This window comes from Hyperolius riggenbachi, chromosome 2 (assembly GCF_040937935.1).
Source record: "Hyperolius riggenbachi isolate aHypRig1 chromosome 2, aHypRig1.pri, whole genome shotgun sequence".
Taxonomy (NCBI): Eukaryota; Metazoa; Chordata; class Amphibia; order Anura; family Hyperoliidae; genus Hyperolius; species Hyperolius riggenbachi.
This window is the reverse complement of record NC_090647.1, coordinates 260,055,961-260,080,953: the sequence shown is the minus strand read 5'-3', so window position 1 is coordinate 260,080,953 and position 24,993 is coordinate 260,055,961. Positions and strand designations below refer to the sequence as shown.

Here is a 24,993-nt window from a genome sequence, read left to right as displayed (position 1 = left end):
AACTTTCTTTTAAAGGACAATTGAATTGACAGGGATATGGAGGCAGCCATATTTATTTCCTTTTAAACAATGCAAATTGCCTGGATGTCCTGCTGATCCTCTGCCTCTTATACTTTTAGTCATTGACCCTGAACAAGCATGCAGAGCAGAGGTTTGACTAATGCTGGGAATACACAGCTAGATTTAGAGCCATTTAGATGGCTCAATTGATATTTCCGACACGTACGATCTCCCGCCCAATCGTTTCCGCGCTCGATTCTGAACAGGAGACAATGGAAAAAGATAAGAAAAACAAGCAAAAGATAAGAGAATCACCCACCGAATTGAGCGCGAAAAACGATCGGGAGCGAAATCAAGCGCGAAAATCGAGGCGTGTATTCCCAGCATTACGTTTGACTGCATTTGTTGCATGCTTTTTTCAGGTGTGTTGTTTAGATACTACTGAAAGTATGAAAGATCAGCAGGATGCCAGGCAACTGGTATTGTTTAATAGGAAAGAGATAAGGCAGCCTCCATATCCCGCTCACTTTAGTTTCCTTTAAGTAGAAAATAACCATTTCACAAGCTGGCTTTGCTTGGCAAGCATACTCATGGATAAAATATAGGAGGTGGGACTCTCCAGCAAGCCAGATAAGGATTTCTGACATAATAATCGGCACTCCTCCTGATATCACTATAACCAGCTACTTTGTTTCTGCTCAGACTGCTTCATCTTTATCAGCCACAACTTCCATAGATTTGACAAAAGGCAATTTCTAAATGGTTAGTCAAATCTTTTTAAGCCTCAACCATTTAACTACAACCAAGTTTCACTGCAGTACGTAAAGGGGTAGCTTCTTGGCATTTCTTCTAAAGCAAAATATGCAAAACCGGCAGTGTGTACTGCCCTGCCTGTCTAAACTCCCATAACATTTATTTTCCACGGTGTAGTTGTGTGGCCTGCTCCTCTCTCTAGCAATGGTGTGTAGCTTCAGTCACAGCTCTCCACATAACATTAAGAAATGTATGTAGCACCTTCACCAGTAGGGATGAAATGCAAATCATTTTCCTTGCATTCAAATGTCAGGTAAATGTTATGCAGCTTGACCAATAAACTTGTTCTGATTGTATGCAGCCTGAAAATGGACCAATTTACACAATATGTCAATGCAAGGAGAAATTCTTAGCATCTCATTGATTATCCTTACTCACCTCTCAGTGTTCGTGAATGGGAGCTCTGTTTGGCCAGCTGTGTGACAGAAGCCACAACCAGACTGCTAAAGTTACAGACCATTGTCAGGGTTTTGAGAAACTCAAGCCTCATCTACACGTGTAGATGAGGCTCCGATCCGGCGGCTCGATTAGCCGCCGGGTCGCCTCTTCCGCGTCCCCGCTCGCCGCACGTGCGCAGGATTAGATTCCCCGCTCGTCCCCGCCGGCGCCGCTTATCTTCCACTCGATTCCCTGCCATTGTCCCCTCGCGGGGAACGAGCAGGGAATCGGCGGTAGTAAGATCCGACCTGCCGGATGTTATTAATCGATTGAAAAGCCACATCGCCGCCTCATCTACGCGTGTAGTACAAGCCGTCATGTCAGTTCTTCATACTTGGCTTAAAGAGAACCTGAACTGAAAATAAAAAGTCGAAATAACCATCCACAGCTCATACTTACCTCCTGTGTAGGCTACTCCCCATTTGTCCACTGTGATCAATGGAATTCTCCGTCCTCCATTTTAAAAATGGCCATTACCCCCCCAACAGCTTCCTGGTCAGCAAACTGTTAAACTGTAATATCACCCACTTGATCCATAGGGAAACATGGACATTACCTTGCACATTAGGTTGTAACTGACAGCTGCTGATATATAACTGTCAGCAACTGGTATATTTCAGTTCTGACAAAATATTGTCAGAACTGGAAGGGATCACTGTAAGAAGAAAATGGAGAGCTTCTGAGAGGAAGTGACAGTGAGGTTAGTATGTAATATTTATTTGCAGCTAAGTCATGTGTTTATTTTAAATAATTTTCTCATTTCAGGTTCCCTGTAAGACGGCCCTTACTTTTTAGGATTATATCCCTGTACAGTGTTTAAATGTCTTTACCCCGTTTTTATAATTTGTAGATCTATATAAACATGGCTGGATCTTGGATGATTATGATTTCTGCTGATAGATGTATTTTAAGGGACCCTAAGCAGGTGATAAAAACAAAATTTACACTTACTTTGGGCTTTCTCCAGCCCACTGTAGGCTCCTTCCCTGGTCCCGGTTACAGGACGTCTTTGGCCTGAAGTCGTCAGGCCTGGTTCCCGCATCCATGTATAGCGCCATTATGCCAGCCGGCTACGCGTCATCACACCGGCTGGCGTGAGAGTCCTACTCATGCTCGCGGTTCAATCCTGGAGAACCGTGCATGCGCAGGGCTCTCATGTCGGCCGGCGTGATGACGCGTAGCCGGCCGTTGTAATGGGGCTATACATGGATGCAGGAACCAGACCTGACGACCTCAGGCCGAAGTCATCTTGTAAGCGGAGCCGGAGCCAGGACACCGGGGGACCTCGTGGCCTACGGTGGGCTGGAGGAAGCCCCAGGTAAGTGTATATTTTGTTTTTATCACTGCACAAAGCAATGTAATTTTTTGTCTGTTCTTTTACATGCTTGGTGATCATCCTTTACATATGTTGTAGAACCTGTTATATAAAAAAACATGTTTAAGTACTTCCTTCTCTGTAGATGGCACAAAGCCAGCATGTTCATTTGAAGGATAAAATGACTGTATCAGGTCTCATACACAGCTTTCCATCCCCTATTGTTCCATCCTTTAAACATTTAGACTGAAAAGCCTTTTGGCCAGGGCTTTCCCCCTTCTGACTAACAATGCTGTGTAATGTGTGCACATATTTTTCACCCTTATGCAAAAATCTGTAGTTCATTTCTTCCTTGTATCAGCTGTAATCCATAACTGCTTATTTTGTATTGTTATACCTTTTATTCTGTTGTACATGGAGGATGCTGGATTGTTATACCTTGTAGTCTGTTGTACATGGAGGATGCTGGCGCTATATACATCTTACTTATTATATTAGGGCAGAAACTAACTGGGCATAGCTTGCTGAAGGACTGACTAAGGGATTTTCTATACGGAAACCTGAATGGCAACAAAAGTGTCTTCAAGCTCACCTCATACATGATGGTATTAAGGTTCTGTTGCCCAACACTGTTCTTATTTTTTCTTCCTTCCCTCTGCTGGGCTTTCAAGTCAGTAAGTAACTGAAATACCTGTAGCAGTGGCAAAAAAAAGGAAATAAAGATGAAACCAATAATAAATAATACAAAAAAAAACAAAGTTCAAGGATTCAACACTGATATCTATAAAATTCAACAATGTATTTCATATTAAATATCACATCGTTATCTAAAACATAGTAAAAGCAGTAGGTAGATATTACTAAAACAATCCAGATCACAGCATTACCAAAATGGACGGCATCCAGCTTAACCACTTGAGGACCACAGTGGTAAAACCCCCTAAAGACCAGGCTGTTTTTTTTTCATAAGTGGCCACTGCAGCTTTAAGGCCAAGCTGCAGGGCCGCACAACACAGCACACGAGTGATTTCCCCCCCCCCCTCCTTTTCTCCCCACCAACAGAGCTCTCTGTTGGTGGGGTCTGATCGCCTATGAGAGCCGATCGCTCTCTTGTCACTCAGGGGGACAGCCGTATCACGGGCTGTCCCCAGTGCAACGCCGCGTGGGGCGGTCTTGAAGTAGTTAAAGAACCACTATCGTGAAAAAGTGTACTATTTAAAATACATGCCAACAAGTACAAATAAGAAATTCTTTACTTCCAGAGTAAAATGTGCCATAAATAACTTTTCTCCTAGGTTGCTGTCACTTACAGTAAGTAGTAGAAATCTGACAGAACAGACAGGTTTTGGACTAGTCAATCTCTTCATGGGGGATTAATAGCATGGGCTTTATTCTTTATAAAGACACAACCTGAAAATAATTTACACAAAGATGTTGGCCAGCCTCCCTGCTCACTTCACATTTTTTTGAGCAGTTGGACAGAGCAACTGCCATTCGCTAAGTGCTTTTGAGTAAATAAAAAAAACCCTGAGAACCTCCCATGAGATGGGCTACTCCAAAAGCTGTGGGTTCTGTCAGATTTCTACTACCGGGAACCACAGAGCAAATGGACCAGCACTATACTATTTGATCATATATCAAAAGATGATAATCCTTCAGAATGTGCAAAGGGCTAAACAATCACATTACACAAAACAAAAGAAAAGCAATGCCCTATCAAATCACCAAACCGCAGACAAATTTATAACAAAATGCAAAAAGTCCTTTAGTTCAAAACCACAAAAAATATTAAAAATAAACAAAAATCTGGCAAAAAAAAAAAAATCTGGCAAAAAAAAAAAAAAAAATGTTTGGCATCCGGTAAGTAAATTAAATAGTCAATAGTAAAACAGTATGGATGGGGCACCTCTCTCCATAAAATAAAGTTTTTTTATTTTATGGAGAGGTGCCCCATCCATACAGCATTACTATTGACTATCTTATTTACTTACTGGATGCCGGAGATTTCTACTACCTACTGTAAGTGACAGCAACATAGGAGAAAAGTCATTGATGGTTCATTTTACTATGGAAGACATGTACTTCTTATTTGTATGTGTTTACATTCATTTAAAATTTTACAATTTCCGGGATAGTGGTCCTTTAATCTAAACTTAAGGTATCAATAATTGACTCTCTTGCCTAGTCCTGGGTATGGACCAAGTTTAAAAGGAAACTAGCAGCTTGTGAAATCTATAATGAATATAGAGTTCAAAAGAAGGTTCACAGCAGGCATTCAAAATGTCTAGATAAATTGATTAATGGCACGGGTCCCTGATTAACCAGATAATCTACATATTTATTGAAAAATATTAAATTACACACTTGCTTGATTGCATGCAAAAAATCAGCATATAAAAATCAGCTAAAAATCTGCTGGAGCAACAGCAACTGTTAGATATGCTCAGAACAATAGCCAGCAACCTAACTATACTAAGCAAGCATATCAATCACCAACACCCTTGCACACTGACAACATGGCCCCAACCATGCACACTTTTAAACTGCATGAGCAATAAGATCATGATGTTACTATAAGCTCCCCATAGGGGGCATGAAGTCCACCTGCACAGCAGCGATATGAGGTAATTGTGATACATGCAACCACATGGAAGAATCGTTCAAGTATAAGACAGCAATCAAGGTGGAACAATGTAACCCCTTGGAATGGTCTCACCACTTCCGTCGTATCGGTCGGTTTAGGTAGCTCAGCAGTCAGCAGCCAGATGTCACTATGGTCAGCATGATACAGGCAGCAGCCATGCGTGCATAGGAGCACACGCTGTAGACTAACAGCTCCAGCCAATTGCAGCTCCTGGTCGGGCTACCACGTGGGACGCCGTCCCATAAGCGCTCTCAGTAAGGGCAGTGTGTGGAGGTTGCCACTATGATGTGCTAGCTCCGCCCATCAACGCATTTCCCACCCGTCTCGTGGGAGATTTCACATTCTTTGGGATCACTGAAACCTGGCTGACCCCTTCTGACACAGTCTCACCTGCCGCCCTCTCCTATGGAGGTTTACACTTTAGCCACACCCCTAGAAGTGGGAATAAATATGGTGGTGTGGGCATTCTCCCCTCAGATAAATGCTCCTTCAAGCCTCTCACTCCTATTCCCTCTCTCTCCTGCCATCTTTTGAAGTCCGACTATACTCTCCCTCGAACCTCCATCCGCCCATTTACACAATCCAAAACGCTTGTTCAGCACCTTCAACTCCATTCTCCATCCCCATCCTCCTTCATCTTGCTTATCAGCTGAAGAATTTGCAACATACTTCACTGATAAAATTGACAAAATCTGAAGTGAATTTTCCTTGCAGCCCTCAAATCCCACCACCACACCTCTCATTGACTGCCCTCTAACTGCCTTCTCTCCACTCTCTGAACACTCTCTCTCCTCTATAAATTGCCAAAGCTAATCTAACCACCTGTTCATTGGATCCTATTCCCTCCCATTTCATTCTGTAGCTATCCTCATCTCTCTTGCCTGCACTAACAACGCTATTTAACCTGTCCCTCTCCACTGGCATCTTTCCATCCCCACTCAAAAAAGCTGTTACACCACTACTTAAAAAAACCTTCTCTAGATCCTACCACACTTGCCAACTACCGCCCAGTGTCACTTCTCCCATTTGCATCCAAACTACTTGAACGCCATATACATGCAGAATTAAGCCATTATTTATCTGCAAACTCCCTACTTGATCAGTTCCAGTCTGGCTTTCGCTCTAACCACTCCACGGAAACAGCCCTTACCAAAGTGGCAAATGACCTTCTTACAGCCAAATCCAAAGGTCAATTTTTCATACTCCTCCTTCTTGATCTGTCATCAGCATTTGATACTGTCGACCACACCTTACTCCTACAAATACTTTCAAATGTAGGAATAAAGGGCCTTGCTCTCACATGGTTATCATCCTACCTCTCTGGAAGGTCTATCACAGTCTCCTACTCAGATCAGATCTCTTCTCCTCATGCTTTGTCTGTCGGGGTTCCTCAAGGCTCTGTCCTTGGTCCCCTCCTCTTTTCCATCTACATGCATGGTCTTGGTGATTTATTCAACTCATCCGGGTTTCGATACCACCTCTATGCAGACGATACACAACTGTACCTCTCTGCCCCAGACCTTAACTCCCTCCTCAAACGTGTTCCTGACTGCTTGTCTGCTATATCCTCCTTCATGTCCTCTTGCTTCCTAAAACTTAATATTAGTAAAACAGAACTAATAATTTTTCCACCGTCTCTGTCCATCTCCCTGCCTGAAGTAACAATAAATGTTAACACTCCCATAACTTCAGTTCCCAAAGCTCGGTGCTTGGGGGTAATATTTGACTCATCTTTCTCTTTTATTCCTCATGTTCACTCCATAACCAGCTCCTGCCATCTCCAACTCAAAAACATATCTTGCATCCGTCCTTTTCTCACTCAAGACACAACTAAAATGTTAATACATGCTCTTATAATTTCTCGTCTGGACTACTGCAACATACTACTTTGTGGAGTCCCTTCTAACAGACTGGCCCCGCTCCAGTCGGTACTGAACTCAGCTGCTCGTCTCATTTATCTTTCTTCTTGATCTTTCTCTGCCGACCCTCTTTGTCAAGCTCTTCACTGGCTGCTAATTAACCAGAGGATTCAATTCAAACTCCTAACTCTAACCTACAAAGCTCTCCACAATCTCTCTCCCCGGTACATATCCTCACTAATTTCCAGATACAAACCCAATCACAATCTCAGATTGGCACATGATCTTCTGTTGTCCTCCTCTAGAATCAACTCCTTATATTCACGTTCACAAGACTTCGCACACGCTTCACCCCTCCTTTGGAATGCCCTCCCACAACACATCCGTCACTCGCCAACCTTTGTTACCTTTAAACGCTCTCTAAAAACACACTTGTTCCGACAAGCGTATGCGCTGCCTTAGGCCACTTTCCTTTGTCCAAAGACCAAATGGCACTCCTACTAGGTATCCTAAAACACACAGCCTCTATATACTTGTTGCATACTACCCCTCCTCCTGTTCCCCCCCCCCCCCCCATTCCCTTTAGATTGTAAGCCCGCAAGGGCAGGGCTTTCTCCCCTTTTTGTGTCTTGGTAACCATTATACATTTTATTCATCATGTTTCTTTTATCACTCATTACCAATTCTATATTTTGTATTTTGTATCATTCTTTGTATTTTGTCACTAGTTATGTATCTTGTATTTTGGTGTACACCATTGTCTGTATTATTATGTACCCCATGTTTGTTTCTTACTTTGTACAGCACCACAGAATATGTTGGCGCTTTATAAATCAATAATAATAATAATAATTCATCAGGATGTAAGCTGGATGTGTCCTGCCTCCCTCTTATATGTCATCAGACCCAACCTCCTTGACAATAAGTCTCCACCTCCCAATACATCACAGTTCACAGGCAAATCTAGCCATGTAGCACAGTTCTTCCAGAATACTATAAATCAGGTATAGCAGAGAGTTACTTTCATCTGTCAGCATATAGATCACAGTCACAGACATTATAAACCAGTTGTGTATCAATTTCCATTACTGTCCTAGGCAGCACATCCTCTATTCAGCAATGTAATAGACAGCATCAAGCGTAGATCTATAGCATTCTTCAGTGAAGCAACCACATATGCTTCACCTATACATCAGTTTTTTTCAACTCCATAATGGCATCATATATTAATTAGGGCATTTTATGAGCATCAAATATCAATCATGACTCAGGAGGTTTTCACACATGACATATAAAGACAGACACCAGAAAGTATCATTCAGACTCCTAACTCTAACTAGGAATACACTCCTTTTGACAGGCTCTCTCACCGCCTACCAATTCAAGTATAGACCTGTTTCCTAAGGAAAGACTTTAATTCGCCATTTAACCCATAGGGGGATAGTGTCTGTAATCAGGACATCCACATACTTTCTTTGCACAGCAAATCGTTTGTTTGTTCCCCCCTCCTCCGTTTAGATATATTCAATTTATAAATCCCCTTAAATAGGGTACCATGCAATCTAGATCCATGATACTGCGCATGATCCATGATACTGCACATAATGTCCACCAAACGAAGTATGGATCAGTCACACCTCAGGTTTGTACAGAGATAGGTCTTAGGGCTCAGCCACACTAAAAAAAAAAAAAAAAAAAAAAAAAATCGCTCCCATTCACTTTCAATAAAATCGTGGTAAAAATTGCCACGATTGCTCAATCGCGTACACAAGAAATCGCTGCGATTTTTACCAATCACAAGCGCTCAGAAAAGCGCTTATAGTGTGGCTGAGCCGTTACTTTTCATTCCATGGTTTTAAGAGAGTTTCCAGACTTTAATAAGGGTGTAATAGTCAACGTCTCAGCCTAGAAAGTGTGGTCCACTGGATTTAAATACTCAAAACCTACAGCGACACTGGATTCTCTAATAAACCTGATGCATTAGAAAAAAACAACAACATTACAGGCACATCATCTTCCGTGGTGCTGTACAGAGTAAAAAACACATGGGTACATAACAATACAGACATTGTTACAAGATATAGAAATGGCAGACAAAATAATAAGCTACAGTGAATATTGCATAGCGAAAAACAAAAATGTACAACTACTTCCAAGACACAATAGGGAGTTATTTTGGACTAGGTTACATTGTATGCCTGAGGTCTAGAGAGGAAGAATGCTATGTAGCATTTATGATAACTTTATTGGAGGATTTGCAAAAAAGTTTAAAGATTCCTGGCCATCTGTAGACAAATGTGGAATGCCAAAGAAAGAGGTACTTGCAGTGGTGTCTGTGGAAGTTGAAAGATACGGGACGGTTTACATCTGTGTCACGCTCTTCTTCGGGGGCACACAGAGCCTCGGGAAAAAACCCACAAGCACAAAATAGAGGTTACATTTGAAGGACAGTTTGTATTAGAAATCATACATATGGCCAGGAAAGTACCTGTTAGATTTTAAATAGGACCCTCTGAACCTACACTTGGATAATGACTATCAATAATGTACTCCCATACCACAAAGTGATTGTTTTCACAGAAACACAATAAAAGCACATCTGAAGAAAGAGGGATATGGAACCTGACATATTTATATACTTTTACACAATGCAAATTGCCTGGCTATCCTGTTCCTCCAATACTTTTAACCACAGACCCAGAGGCCGGTTTCACACTGTAAACTGGAGGCAATGATGCGGTGTGTCGCTTCCACCGCACCGCTCCGCTAGAAACAGGCCCTCGGGGCATACCGAGTTACTGCGTGGTATTTCCCATCTGGCATTGGGCCAAGCAGGAAATAACGCGCGCTATGGTCACTTCCTGCTTTCGGGGTATGTGGAAGTGCACAGGTGCGTACTGTAAAAATACACTTCTGCGCATGTGCGCCACAAGAGTAATTTTTTAAGAATCCCGGTGTTGCCATAAACTAACATGACTTCCGGGCAAACGCAGATCACGCAACTTGACACAGAAGCTGCGCAATAACGTAGCTCTGGACCTGCGATGGTGATGCGGCAAAGGCATCACTTCTGTCATGCCATAACGAGGCCGTACAAAAGTCTCTATAGAGATAAGCACCGCCCCTGTGTGAAATGTCCCTGAACAAGCTTGCAGACCAGATGATTAGCTGGAAACTTGTTTCAGGTGTGTGATTCAGACACTACTGCAGCCAAAGAGATCATCCGGACTGTTGAGCAACCAGTATTGTTTAAGAGGAAATGCAGCCTGCATATCTCTCTCAGTACAGGGGAACTTTAATAAGTTTACCTATATCTGGTCTAAATGGTATATATACACTCTCTCACCATTATTTAACCAGGTGTTGTTGCTAGCATAGTACCCACACAGATACCTGATGTTTACTACAAGATGGACACAGATGCAACTTAAAGTGGAACTGAAATTAAAAAAAGACCAAAGAGTTTCACTTACATGGGGTTCCTGCCAGCCCCTTGCAGCCTTTCTGTGTCGCGCCGGTCCTCTGCGATTCTCCCACTGCCAGCTACTTTCGATTCGGTGGACTCGACAACTGCACCTGCGTGACCCAGGCCATGTGTTTCTTTCTCCTCAATAGCATCATGCGCTATTAGCGAGGGGCAGCAGCTGCCGTCAACGGTACAACAGTACCGAAAGCAGCTGGCAGCGGGAAAACAGAGAATCGTGGAGGACCGGCGCGGGACAGAAAGGCTGCAAGGGGCTGGCAGAAGCCCCAGGTGTGTTTAACACTGTTTTTTATTATTTCAGTTCCACCTTAACAAGTATAGTCCTTTCCTCTTCCTCATTTGTTTAGTCAACTCTGCATAACCATAGGGACTTTTGCTCACCACATGCGCCTGTCAATCACTGCTTCTTTCAGCTGTTGCATAATCATGTTCATAGCTTCACACTTATCCATCTTAGCTGGGAGCATTCTATGCCTGCACAGTACTACCAAAGCTTAATCTCACCTGTCCACCCCACAGTCCCAATCTCTCCTGTCCCTGCCTGCTGCTAGTTATTGTTTCTTTACTACCAAGTCTGGGGCACTTGTGTGACCGAACAGTGTTAATCCAGTGCAGGAGACTTCGGTGCAGTCGGCGCCACCATAGGCTGTAATAGGAATTACGGCTATAGCAGCGCACAGGGAGTAACTTCCGCGCCGTCAAAAGACGGAGCTGAAGTTACTTTTAAAACACAATAATTCGGCTTCCAGCAGTTGCTGGAAGCCAAATTATTTCATTCCCCACCATCCATGGCGGCCTGGAGGGGGAACATGGACGGGACTTGTGCAGCAGCAGGACCAGCCATATACCGGCTGTATCCTGCGCCCAAGTCTCCTGTACTGATACCTCTCGTAAACTTGTGTGACATATGGTACAGAGGTCAAACACTGGGTGAAACGTGGCACATACCTTATGTGTCCACTAGAGGCCTTTAATATTTAGCCTCTTACCGTTGGCTGCTCCTTTCTCTCTTAATTTCCAAGTCCCGGGCACCCGTGTCACACACACTGAGCTGCTCGTGCATGGACGGCTCCGTGCTACTGCGCAGGCACGGCCTCACTTCTGCCAGAAGAGGAGTGCAGCCCTGATCAGCTGGAGGATCAGCTTCGGCAGTGGCGGGCGCTCTGACAATTCACCTCTTCCGGGCTCCGATCTTCATACAGTAGAGCTCCACGTGCTACTGTCTTCATTGGAGACACAGAGCACTGCATCACATGGAGCTCTACTGTATGAGACCAGAGCCCGAAAGAGGCGAGTTGCCAGAGTGCCCGCTGCTGCCAAAGCTGTGCTAGAGGGGGGAGCATGGGGGGGGGGGCTCAAGTCAGGCCCCTCTCCTTACGGCTGTATTACACTGTGAACTCTACTCCCCCCTTGGCCCCCTCCTATCTGGCTACCTATACTGGGGGCACCTATACCTGGCTACCTATACTGGGAGCACCTATGCCAGGCCACCTATACCTGCCTACGTATACTGGGGGTCCTATACTTGGCTACCTATCCTGGGGGCAACCATTCCTGTCTACCTATACTGGGGGCACCCATTCCTGTCTACCTATACTGGGGGGCACCCATTCCTGTCTACCTATACTGGGGGCACCCATTCCTGTCTACCTATACTGGGGGCACCCATTCCTGTCTACCTATACTGGGGGCACCCATTCCTGTCTACCTATACTGGGGGCACCCATTCCTGTCTACCTATACTGGGGGCACCCATGCCTGTCTACCTATACTGGGGGCACCCATGCCTGTCTACCTATACTGGGGGCACCCATGCCTGTCTACCTATACTGGGGGCACCCATGCCTGGCTATCTATACTGGGGGCATATCTAGCCACCAATACTGGGGGAGGTAGGGGGGCTTATACTAAGGGGACAACTGACTACCTAATACTGGGGGGCCACCCCTGGCTAAATCATACTGGGGGGGTGGGGGGCTGCAAACGCAAATAACATTCTGGATGGGGATTTTGACACTCTCAACCTGTGAGCATCTTAGCCTCCAAACTGCCCTGAGTTTGGGTTCTCTTTAAATGCATAGATCCATCGAGAGGCATGGAAATTGCACTCATCTGCACTTGTGTTAAAAGCTCACCGCAATTGATTTTACTCTGTTGCTAGCAAGTTGAAATTAGTCCCTGTTGTTGATCTTGTCACTACCGATGTTTGTATGCCCTGCATGACTTTGCACATGCTCAGTAGCATTTGTATGCTATTCTGTCGGGTGTGCTAAAATGTTGGAACACCGGTAATAGGTAAGTAGTATTGCAACACTTTGTCACTGAGCAGTTACCTGTGCGACGTAAGCTTCAGGCAACATATACTGTACTAGTCATAATGGTTGTTGCTTTCCTTACACCTCCACACATACCTCATAATTACTGAGTAATGCTGCATTCGCATCCTTCCTAGAAAAATAAGAAACACACTATGAATAGCGGAACACCCTCTCCCATACATAAGCATGCACGTATGTATAATCACATATGCCTACAGCAGTGCTAAATTAACATAAGCATCTTACACCTCCATGCTTGCTGATCTCTCTTTCTCTCTCTGACTGTCTGTGTCCCTCACTATTCTCATTCCCCCGGAAAATAGCTCCCTATATTAGGTTCCGCTGCATTCTGTCGCAACTACACGCAAAAGCCCTTTTGTACGGCGATAATCGTGCTCGATGTTATAAATTGCTCATAATAACCGGTTTTGTGAAGATGCTAAGGACTTCTAGGTACATTTCACTACGCTTGATTTAGTTTTGCGAAATTCTTTTAATCGCTATTTAAAATCCTTTATAACACTGAAATAAAGCTTTAATGTGGGCGCTAACACAGACAGCTACACCGCACTGATTTTATACAAGTTCGCATTATTAAAACTTGGCAGCAGCTACTGGCCAGGATCGAATCCGTGCCTCCAAGACCCTTGCAGGCAGGAACTCTCCCGAAAGCGCCACGAAGCCGCTGACTGCTCTGCTTCAGTTTGCAGAGAACCCATGAAGCTGCTGATGCTGACGTCAAAGCGATGCTTTCTACCATTTGACAGGAGCAGGCACAGGAACTAATAATGAATGACAAAAATACATGGTTCACACGATTTGCGATTGGTCATTCATAGCAATGGAGGCGGGGTTACTAATGACATCGCGCTGCAGAAGGACTACATTACAGCAAATGCCAGAGCGTCATCCCTGAGTTAAAGGGAAAGAACCTGCTGCCTACCTACAAGAATCAGGTGAGGGGCACGCCTGCAGGTAGCTCGCCTTGTTTTACCACACATTCATTGATCTGTTACTAGGAAGTTTGTATTTCCTTTATATAATGTTTCTATAGATGGAAAGGGCAGTTTGATTGCAAAAAAATAGTGGAAATGTCAAAGGTCTCCTGAAAGTTCTCTATAGTAGGACAATTGTATTTTGTTTTTTTACTGAGATCCGTTTGGAACTAAGAGATAGAAAACAGTTTCAGTTTCATATAGTATAATAATATAGAATCTGGAACAAGATCTTATGAAATCCATGATAGTCATTGCATCAGTGATATTGCAGCTGCTCTAAGGCTATGTTCTCAGTGGTACATTTTGGTGTGATGTAGTGGATGCAGAGTAACGCGGAATGTCGCACTGTAAAGTAAACCCAATGCAAAGTTCACTGTGCGTCAGTGCAATCTAAGGGAGTGCGGCATTGCAACGTACTGTATGCAGTGCGTTACTGCATAATGCAAATGCTAAAGGGAACCTGAAATGGTACAATTGGATGTATTTATACTTACCTGGGGCTTCCTTCAGCCGCATGAGGTGCGTGGGCTCCCTCTACGTCCTCTATGTCCGCTCTGTTCACTTCATATTGATGCTGGTAACCTGGCCATTGTGGCCTGTCGTGTGTGCCTGTACATGTGTAGCCCGGCTCCCAGGTACGGTAGCACGGCCAGGCCACGCACGCACAGGAGTGCATGACTGGTCACGATGGGCCCTGGCACAGGGATCGATATGAAGTGAACTGAGCGGGTGGCAAGGCAGCCCAAGCACCTCATGGGGCTGGAGAATGCCCAGGTAAGTATAAATACATTAAGGCCTCGTTCACATCTAAAATTGTAATTGCAAACGCAAGCATTTTGCGATTTTGTGCAGCGTTTTTTTCCTCCTCCCACCACTCCACTGCGCGCTGCGTTTTTGGTAAAATCGCTTTTCTAAGCGCTTTTCCAGAGCAGTTTTGTCCTTCACTCCCTGACGCAAGTGAGGAAGTGAACTCTTTGACCCGGATAAGAATAAATACAATGTATTTATTTAAAAAAAAACGCAAACGCAATCGCCGCATAAAGTGGTTTTGCGAGCGTTTAGTGCTCTTCCTATACCTTCCATTATAGCAAAAATGTCCCAAAAATGGTAAAGAGGACGCAACGTGATGATATGAACCTTCTCATAGAGATTCATTGCACAAGCATTTTTTGAAAATCGCCTGCGCTGGAAAAAAGGGCAAAAATGCCCTTAGTGTGAACGAGCCCTAACAGTGACAGTGAAGCATACTTTTCTTCGACTGTATGCTTTGCAATGGTCATATAAAGTGCGGGAACAAAGGAATAATAATCCCCATAGGAGCACCAGGCAATAATTATGCAAAATAATGCAATTGTAATCTGCAACAATATAGTAAAGATGTAAACGTTATTTGACTAATTGTTACACATGTAAAACCAATGTGGGGGTAACTAAGGAAAGTCAGATGGGTACAATGTAAATAGTGATTGAGTAGGCTACAAAGTGCATCATGCAATATTGTAAGTCATGTAAGGGCGATTAGGTACATACAAATAACATTTTTGTAGGTATAATGTGTGATGTAATGCAGCTAGCACTGTGAACATACAGTAGCTTTAAAGTGTACCCAAGGTAAACCTAAAGACAAAAAAGAAGATACCTCGGAAGAGGGAAGCCTCTAAATACTCCAGGTGATTTCCATATCCGCCTGGTCCTCACCATTGCCATGTGTAGAGCCCCAGAACATATCCAACAAGGGCTTTAGGATATGTTAACATGGCCACACTCCTTTTCACGCATTAGCACGGCCTTACTGCACCTTCATGAGTACAGCCCTTCCTACACTGTGTGCAGAAGCAGATCATATACAAGCTGCTCTGTGCTACTGTACTGGTGCGGCTGTTTAGCGAAGGCCCAGAATGGCCACACTCATGCATGAAGAGGGTAGCCTGGTTGCAATCTTAAAGGGGGTTCCGGGCAGCAGTGGTGGTCTCTAGGAGGATGTGAGAAGCCTCTGGAGCAGTGATTCTTAATCTATATTCGATCGAACCCCAGGGGTTCGTTGAGTCAGTGTCAGGGGTTTGCCAGAGGTGTGTGTGTCCATTCAGTAAACTAGGTATACAACAGCAAGAAGTACTGTTGTAGCAGGTCCAGGGTCAAGGCTTTCAGTCATGGAACCCAAAGCACGGAAGTTGTACAAGCAATACCATGTTTCTCCGAAAATAAGAGTGTCTTATATTAATTTTTGCTCCAAATGTTGTGCTAGGGCTTATTTTCAGTGGACGTCTTATATTTCTATGAACACACAAGTTCTTGTGTAGTGTGCTCCTACTTTCCCCACTGTGCCACTTCCTCCTCTGCTGGATCCACCTCTTGTGTGCCTCTGTGTCCTCCTTGTACCTTTTTTTTTTTTTTTTTTAAGTTGAAATTTATTGAAATTTTGAGAGGAAGAAAAAAAAAAAAAAAAAAAAAGACCAGCAACAAACATTACAGTATTATATATTAACATCCCCCCCCCCCCCCCATCAATCCCTTCCCATCCCACCCTCCCTGGGTTCAGTGCAAGAACTCGTAACAACAACTCCGTATATTAGAATAGTAACTTATTCCAACATACACCCAGAGCCTTCAATTAAGTAGGGTTGTCTAAAACATTGTTGTTGTCGATATATTCAATCCAACATTGCCACATCTTCTCAAATTTTTCAGGGCATTTACGCTTGAGAAATGTAAGTTTGTACAACACCATGGCCCCATTCATTCTCTTAACCCATGAAGAGACAGAAGGAGGAGTATCACTGCCCCATCTATAAAAAACCTCCCGTCTTCCATAGAAGCTCATCAACTGTACCATGGCAATGCCTTGTGGAGAAATATTAGAGTCTATATATAAACCCAACAAAAGAGATCTAGGGTCAACCACCACCCTCTCTCCCATTACCCCTGTCATAATATGGGCCAGATCGGACCAATAGTTTGTAATAACCGGGCAGTTCCAAATCATATGAAAGAAGTTTCCCTCTGCCACCTTACATTTAGGGCACCTATCTGACCTTTCTGGATAATAACCATGTAGCTGTTGGGGGGTATAATATGCCCGATAGATACGTTTTAAATGTACAAACCTATCCACCGCAGAAATCAAAATACCATGCATTGCCCTTAATACATCCATCCACTCCACATCTGAGAGTGGGCCGACATCCAGGGACCATTTTTCACGTGCACCATCCAATCTTGTACAAGATACAGGCATCAGAATAGAATATATCTCTGAAAGAGGCCTTTCCTTGTACCTTTAGTGTCCTCCTGGTGTCCCCCTGCATCCTCCTCTTACCCCTAGCTCCATGTCGCACTATCCCCCATGTCTTGCGATGTCCCTCTAATCCTCTTCTCCCCCCAAGCTCCATGCTGCTATGTCTTAGATCTTCAACCTATGGGGAAGAAGTAATACCACAATTTGCCATGCTTTTTCCCTTTACTGCTGCTAGGGCTTACTTTCGGGGTAGGGATTATATTTTGAGCATGCTCAAAATTCCAGGGAAAGTATACTGGCAATTTCAGGGAAAGAGGGTACTTGCTATGCGAGTATTTGTTGTGAAACCATTTGTTGTTTATAAACAATGTTGTTACTGTATGTGTATCAATCAGAACATTCAAAGTAACCATCTCATTATCATCTCCTTTGTCTCAACTCCATAACAATAAGTTTTTGGGCATTGTGTATTTCAGGTTTATTGTTGCATTGGTGAAGTTATTCCATAGTTGAAACTATGGCATCAGAGGTAAGATTTTGTATCTTTGTTCAAATGATACTGTGCTCACCACCTTGTAACAGTTCAGTGTTCAGCTTGCTGCAAACTGCCAAGAGTAAGAACAGTCTTTCCTCTACGTGAATGATTTAAAATGCAGTTGCACCTCTGGTAATCAATCCTGGTTCAAATGAACACTCCTCCAATGTGCCTAAGAAACAGAGAGCAGGTACATAGCGAGTAACATCCACCAGAGCACACCCTTGTGCAATTCACATGCTGTGTGGAGTTGCCTTCCCCGCATGCAGGATGGGGACACACTTCCCCCTAAGTTCCCTGCTCACCGGTAGTATTCTTGCACTTTAACGCATCACTTATACAATCATCCGGAATTGTGATGCCAGACAGGTTTGCAGTATAGGAGTGAAATGTTACTAAAACTCACCAAATCTTTTTAATTTGCTATTTAAAATAACTTTTCAGCACTCAGCAATTGAAAAAATCGCAATCACATATAGTGAGCAAGAGGCCTTAATGTGATCATTATAACATTACTTTTTAAATTAAAAAAAAATGGTAATAAACTTCTAGGTAACTATGCAAAATTACTTCATTTGAAAGATCTGATACTTTTTCAGGTGGCATAAAATATACTTTCCTCTGCAGAGCCTGTAAAATCAGAGGAACCATGCTGTGTATCTTGCCTTGTGACTAGGATTAAACTATGAACTTTTCAACCTGTTAGATTCTTATGTATTTCCATTAACCATTTCACTGTAATGTAAAGATCATGACTGAAGATTTCTCCACAATTTCTAAGCGATTATTTTGTCATCCTAGCCTTCACATAGCATGATTTAATTTTTTTTCACAGAAAGAAACAATGTAACGGCAAAAAAACATGTTTTAGATTTTGATAAGTTTTTATCACTGTCTATGCCCTTGTTAGATAGATCTGCTTTACTTCCTGTTCTCAGTGAACCTTTCACCACTGCAGGAATTTAGGGAAATCTTTGTACACTACTAGAAGAAGAATTTGCTTATGGAATGTGTGCCACAGTGTCATTATTGGAGAGACTTCCCTTTCTAATAGTTCCGTGCTGTGCCCATAGCTAAAATAAAACCTCTTGGTTGCAGTTAAACTGATATTTTTCCTTTTTTAGTCTTTACAAATGTAGACCTTTTTCAGATGAAGTGCGGAGAGTTATAAGATAATCAGCAAGATACAATCCAGGTTTTATTGTGAAAAAATCCTTCTGATTGTTGGGTGTAGAGGAACAACACATTCCTGAAGATGTGCAGCACTTACAGTAAATTGAAGGACTGTGCTAGATGGAACTGAAAATAAGCGTTATGATTGGTACACACCTATGGGGCAAATCCGAGTAAGGTACACACGTTAGGGAGGTAAGAGGTCCAAGAATTCCAGTACAGAATGGTTTTCTTGGCTAAAGGAATACAGTATACATCCAAAAGGACTATCTACCTAATGTTTATGGTCCATCAAATGGGAACAAAATATTGTTCATTGTTATTCATGTAGAATAACTGGAATACTTTGTAACTGTGCTCTAACATTTTTCCCTGAATCCTGTTGGAGAGCTACTCAAGCTGGGAAAGCCATATTAGTGCCCACATGTAGTAGTCTGAATGTCTGATTCTCAGTAAATGTATTCTTTTTATTAATTTGATTCAAGTGTAGATGTGCTGACCGATCAAAATAACTCAACACAGAGCCATTAATGTCAAAACTGCTGGCAACAAAAGTAAGTAAACCCCTAAGTGAGGTATGGCACAATTCCCCAAGGTCAGTGTTCTCCCTAGAATTTTTTCCCAGCCGGGTGGTATGAAAAAGTAGCCGGGTGGGGCAATATGGGAGAATGCAGGGCTGGTGCACAACTCTGCTTATAGCATAGGAGGAGGTGAGCCGATGAAAGCCGGGTGCTCACCAAAACTAGCCGGGTGGAGCACCTGGCTAAAAAAGCCTAGGGAGAACACTGAAGATGACAATATTTGAATGGATAGTGTACTGGTTAAAGGCTCTGCCTCTGACTCAGGAGAACAGAGTTAAAATCTTGGCACTTCCTGTTCAGTATGCCGACATCCATTCAGTAGAGAGGCTTTGGGCAAGACTCCTAATACTGATACTGCCTACTTAGCACACCCTAGTAGCTTCAGCTCTAGTGCTGAGTCCGCCAGAACAAAAGCGTGATATAAATGGTCTGTGTCTTGTCTTGTGAATTTTTTGTGTACCCACCATAATTTTCCAGCATTGCCTTAACTCTCCTTGGCATGGAGTGCACTGGAGATTTACAGGTTGCCAGGTGGATGTTCGAGAGACCGTGCTCTTCCACCTTCCATTTGAGGAGTTCATGATTTGCTTCAGTATGTCACAGTACATATTGGCATTCATGGTTCCCTTAACAAACTGTAGCTCCCCAGTGCTGGCAGCACTCATGCAACTCCAAACCATGACACACCCACATGACCCGAGTAACATGATCACTGGGAGGGTACGTGTCAAATCGGGCAGATTTGTGACATTCTTCACTTAGGGGTGTACTCACTTTTGTTGCCAGTATGTTAGATATGAATGGGTGTGTGTTGTTATTTTGATAGGACAGCATATTCACATGGTTATACAAGCTGTACACTGACTACATTACATTGTACCAAAGTGTCATATCTTCAGTGTTGTCCCATGAAAAGATATACTAAAATATTTACAAAAACATGTACTCATTTTTATGAGATAGCTACTGTACATTTTAGCATTTTATGTCCACAAGTTTTGTATTTCAAAATCTATTGCTGCTGGATCCAAAGTTAACATTAATATCCTATTATATTCTGCTTTGCATATAGTTGTTTTAGGAATATATTTTTCAGTAAGGATTTCCCTTTGTAGCCTCTGTTTTTCAAGACTAAGCTAGATTATGTGTGCTCTGGTTGACTTTGGAAGTGTGTGCCAGCACCCAATCTGTCCTGTGACTAGTCTTACACAATAGGTACTGGTCACCTGATCTCTAACTTTGTCTTTACTGTCCTAAATTCGTTCAGTAAAGGCTGTTTTGTGTTGAACATAGTGAGAGAGATATCGCTGGAATTTTGCAAGAGCACATGATGTTCCAGGCCACTTTTTTCCCCAAAGTAGGTTAGTCTTCTTCTGTATTCTATATCCTGAAGCCAAGAGTACAACAAAGACACAATTCTGAGTTTAAATGTGGAGAGAATGGTGCACCTGTATGTAACTCCCATTTAACAGCCTACAGCAGCAGCAGAGGTAAGAGCCAGTGCAGTAAGGAGTATGCCAAAGCCTCCTGATCTACTCACCGGGCACCTCACACAGTATCAGTGCTCACGATTTGATACAACAATCAAACAGGTAGTTGTAATCATTGCAGCCTATGGATTGTGGCTGTGCAAACATAGAATCCTGATTGGAATGCATGCAAGTGTCAGAGAGGGAATATAGCCATAACTTGGAGCCAGCATGCTGTACATGTATACATTGAAATGCTCAATTAAGTATATTAGAAGTGCCGGCAAGTGACCAGGAGATGTGGAAGAGGTGGTGATTGCCAGAGAGGCGATGTTGGTCTACATCTCACAGGCGTTAAGCCAGTTGACACTTGGCTGAGGCGGACGATAATTGCCGCCTCTGCAGAGACCCCAGGATTTGTATGCCAGCCACTACTGCCTCTTAACTGCTCGAACAATAATTTGTCCTGGTGGATCACTTCAGGGGAGCAACGGTCAAGAGCATTGTTCTCCCTACTTGTGCTGCCTGCTACATGACATCACTCCATCCTCAGCATACATATGAAATTGGGCGCAGGACACAGCCGGTGTATGGCTTATCCTGCTTCTGCACAAGTCCGGGCCGTGTTAATTACTATTCCCCCTCCAGGCCGCCATGGATAGGGGGGGAATTATATAATTCGGCTTCCGGCGATTGCTGGAGGCCGAATTATTATGTTTTAAAAGCAACTTTGGCTCCGTCTTCTGACAGCGCCAACGTTACTCACTGAGAGCCTGATAGAAGTAATTCCTATTCCAGTCTGTGGAGGCGCCGGCTGCGCCCAAATCTAGCAGCGCTGAAAAGCACTGCCCCGCATCCTCAGACCTTGTAAGACAGCGACCATTTGCTCAGCCTCGGCCCTGCAATGTTGCCTGCTGAATTTGCATGGAAGCCAGAATTATTATTGACCATCTCTAGGAGAATCCAAGGAGCTTTTGACTGGTAGTGATCGCAAAACATTACTACTTAAGAGGCTGACCTTCTGGCTGCCAATTGTGGCCATCGCTTTCAAAGAGTGAGAGATAGGTTTTGTCACCTTGTCATTGGTCAGCCAGGTCACAACAGCATTTCAGCATCATGTATACCACACCAGCTAACTGCAGAGCACAGTACAGTTGTGTTTGAATCTGCAAAAATACATCTGCCTTTTATAGATGGGTCACTGTTTAGTTGTGTGGTCTACTGCAATGTGCAGTGATGTGGGATGGGATCTAAAGCAGTCATCTATTATCACTTTATAAATAGGTCCATGATTATTGGGCAACCCAAGGAACCAATCACGCTTAAACTGTTAGGCCTGGTTCACACATGAAAGCCCTAGGTGGTTGCAGTTTTTATGTTGCGATTTTGCAGCAATTGTGCTTTGAAGTTTCCTGTTCAGGAAACAGGAAATGCATCATGAGCGCTCCAAAAGTGCTACATGCAGCACGTTTCCACTTGATACTAATCCCAAGCGATGCAGTAAATATGGTCCCATAGGGATACATTGTACACCGGTGATCAGCAAAGCACTGAAACGCTGCAGAAAAATCCACCAGTATGAATAGGGCCTAAAATGGAATAAAGATTCTGAATTGTTGCCCTAGACCACTTTCAACTTTTTGTTTCTTATTATTCTTAATTTATGAATACTGGATTTAAGCATTTTTTCCATATCTTCACAGAGTACATTGAACAAATTACCTCAATAAGTGTCCCTCAGCAAGGCTCACAATCTAATTCACCTGCTTCATCTGTGTTTTCATTTGTCTTGATAAATCAGCCTATTTGTAAATTTTCATTATGTCATTTCTTTTTTCAATAAACTATACAATAAAATATTTACCATTGTTTTCAGCAGTGCTATTGTGAAAGCAAGCTCTTGCTGATGCCACTAATGAAAATTGCAACTTTCTTCCAGGGAGATAAATTATGGGGTGGAAGATTTGTTGGCAGCATTGACCCCATAATGGAGATGTTTAATTCATCTGTATCCTATGACAAGAGGATGTGGTCAGCTGATATCAAGGGAAGTCAAGCTTATGTAAAAGCTTTGGAAAAAGCTGGACTTGTGACCCACTCTGAAATGGAACAGATTGTCACAGGACTGGAACAGGTACCGTATATACTCGCATATAAGCCGACCCGCATATAAGCCGACCCCCCAACTTTTCCATGGAAAAAAAGGGAAAAATGATTGACCCCCATATAAGCCGGGGGTAGGAAATGCTGGATTGGTGCAGGCCGCGTAATCCCCCCAGTGTGTCCCAGTATAGCTAGTATAGTGCCCAGTATGGGTATGTAGTGCCCCAGTATAGCTAGTATAGTGCCCAGTTTAGCTAGTATAGTGCCCAGTTTAGCCAGTATAGTGCCCAGTATAGGTAGGTAGTGCCCCAGTATGGCTAGTATAGTGCCCAGTTTAGCTAGTATAGTGCCCAGTTTAGCCAGTATAGTGCCCAGTTTAAAAAGAAAAAGATGGAGCGCACAATGGTGCATTACCCAAGGTGGGCTTTTATTCGCAAAAGAATATTGGTACTTACAAGATAGGAATAAAAACAACGCTTTCTCAGCGGTACAGCCACCGCTTCAACCTATGGACGATTCAGCAGCGGCGCGCTGTGGCCAATAGCGCGATCTCCGGTGGAGTTGGGAGCGCCGTCTCGCTGTAGGTCTGGGCGTGGCTGGGAATCAGTGTGCGTATGGCGTCATTACGCGTTTCGGCGCTCTGCGCCTTCGTCAGATGACGACCATACGCACCGCACACTGTTTATGGGAGTCCTCTGAGCCGTTGTCATGGCTACAGGGCTCTCCCATTGAAACTGTCGGTAAAACTTTATTTATAACTTTAATTTAGCAACAAGAAACGCCTGGGGGTAGTGGTGCATCCCGGCTGGGGGTATTAAAAGGAAACTCTGATCATATTGGCGCACCAAGCGCCGCTGCTGCATGCATATATTCAAAAAGAACCTTTATATACATACATTTATGGAAAAATGTTTAAAAACACCTTTAGTAAATACCTGAAAATCAAAGATTAATAACAACCTACTCATAAATATAAAATACATATAAATTACAGTATGATTAGAACAATAGTAATCAAACCAGTAAAAGATATATAATAAATATATAAAATAAGATAAAATATCATAAGGCCAATGTTTTATAAAGAGGGGCTGGTCAATGTGTCTAAGTATCTTCTCTGAGGCTACCTCCAAACTCGGCGGGGCGTGGGCAACATTATGCAAGAAAATGCTATATATCAAATCTCGGCTGGTAGCTAAGGGACCGGGGGCCAGGACAGGGTTGGGAAAGGAGGGAGGGGATTTGTAGAAGGGATGGGGAGGGGAAGGAATGGGGGGGTGGAAGGTGGGGAAAGGAGGGAAGTAGGGGAGGGAATATAGGGAAAGATGAGGGAATATGCCACCTGTTGTGGAGGAATATCATCTGGGGGGTCCTAACAACACTATCCGTGACAAACAGTTATATAGTACATTATATCTCCAGCTGGAAGCCTACTAAGGGCCAAACCTTACTTCTCAAGTACTCACCACCCTCATCTAGTGTGGATGTCTGCTAAAGGGGGGTGCTGTGAAAAGAAGGGGGGAGAAGAAAGGAACATAAATTACTGTGGAAAGCATTAGGGAACAACATTACCACAACATTTTTACAATAAATTTTTACAAGAAATTTTTACAAATATGTCGAAATCTCCAGACTCTCATTGAGTCCATTTGGGCTCAGTGTATTCATCTTAAAGATCCAGAATGTCTCACGCTCACATAGTTTCCTGAATCTTTCACCATGATGCATGTTTTTTGAAATCATTTCTAGTCCCATGATTCTGAGTGTCTCTACTGAACTATCGTGGCATTCTTTGAAGTGGCGAGGGACACTGTGTTTTTCTATCCCCTCCAAGATGTTACACTTGTGTTCTCCAAGTCTTTGTCTAAGTGGTCGGGTGGTTCGGCCGACATATGCCTTAGTGCAACCACAAGTAAGAAGGTATATGACGTGGTCACTACCGCATGTTATAAATTCTTTTACTTTGGAAACGTGTTGGTTTGCATCAAGTACTTCCTTAGTTCTGTGTCGGATGAAGGGGCAACAACC

At 43.3% G+C, this 24,993-nt stretch overlaps 2 protein-coding genes across 5 annotated transcripts in view; one reads left to right on the top strand and one right to left on the bottom strand.

Moving 5' to 3' along the window:
- Positions 1-13,186, bottom strand: part of CRCP (CGRP receptor component) — a 66,093-nt gene extending 52,907 nt beyond the window's left edge. The window contains exons 1-3 of one of the 3 annotated variants that reach the window (XM_068268589.1): positions 13,118-13,186; positions 12,965-13,001; positions 3,159-3,257 (exon numbers count right to left, since the gene is read on the bottom strand). In XM_068268589.1, the coding sequence (XP_068124690.1) occupies positions 3,159-3,257; positions 12,965-13,001; positions 13,118-13,179 (198 nt within the window). In that variant the 5' untranslated portion in view covers positions 13,180-13,186. Of the gene's footprint in view, positions 1-3,158; positions 3,258-3,876; positions 4,013-12,886; positions 12,944-12,964; positions 13,002-13,117 lie in introns of those variants that run through there. The other 2 variants (XM_068268591.1, XM_068268590.1) reach the window with 2 other exon arrangements.
- Positions 13,187-13,739: 553 nt separating this feature from the next.
- ASL (argininosuccinate lyase) overlaps positions 13,740-24,993 on the top strand; it is a 50,279-nt gene continuing 39,025 nt past the window's right edge. The window contains exons 1-3 of one of the 2 annotated variants that reach the window (XM_068268587.1): positions 13,740-13,827; positions 17,581-17,633; positions 22,802-22,996. In XM_068268587.1, coding sequence (XP_068124688.1) covers positions 17,622-17,633; positions 22,802-22,996 — 207 coding nt within the window. In that variant the 5' untranslated portion in view covers positions 13,740-13,827; positions 17,581-17,621. Of the gene's footprint in view, positions 13,847-17,580; positions 17,634-22,801; positions 22,997-24,993 lie in introns of both variants that reach the window. The other variant, XM_068268588.1, reaches the window with a different exon arrangement.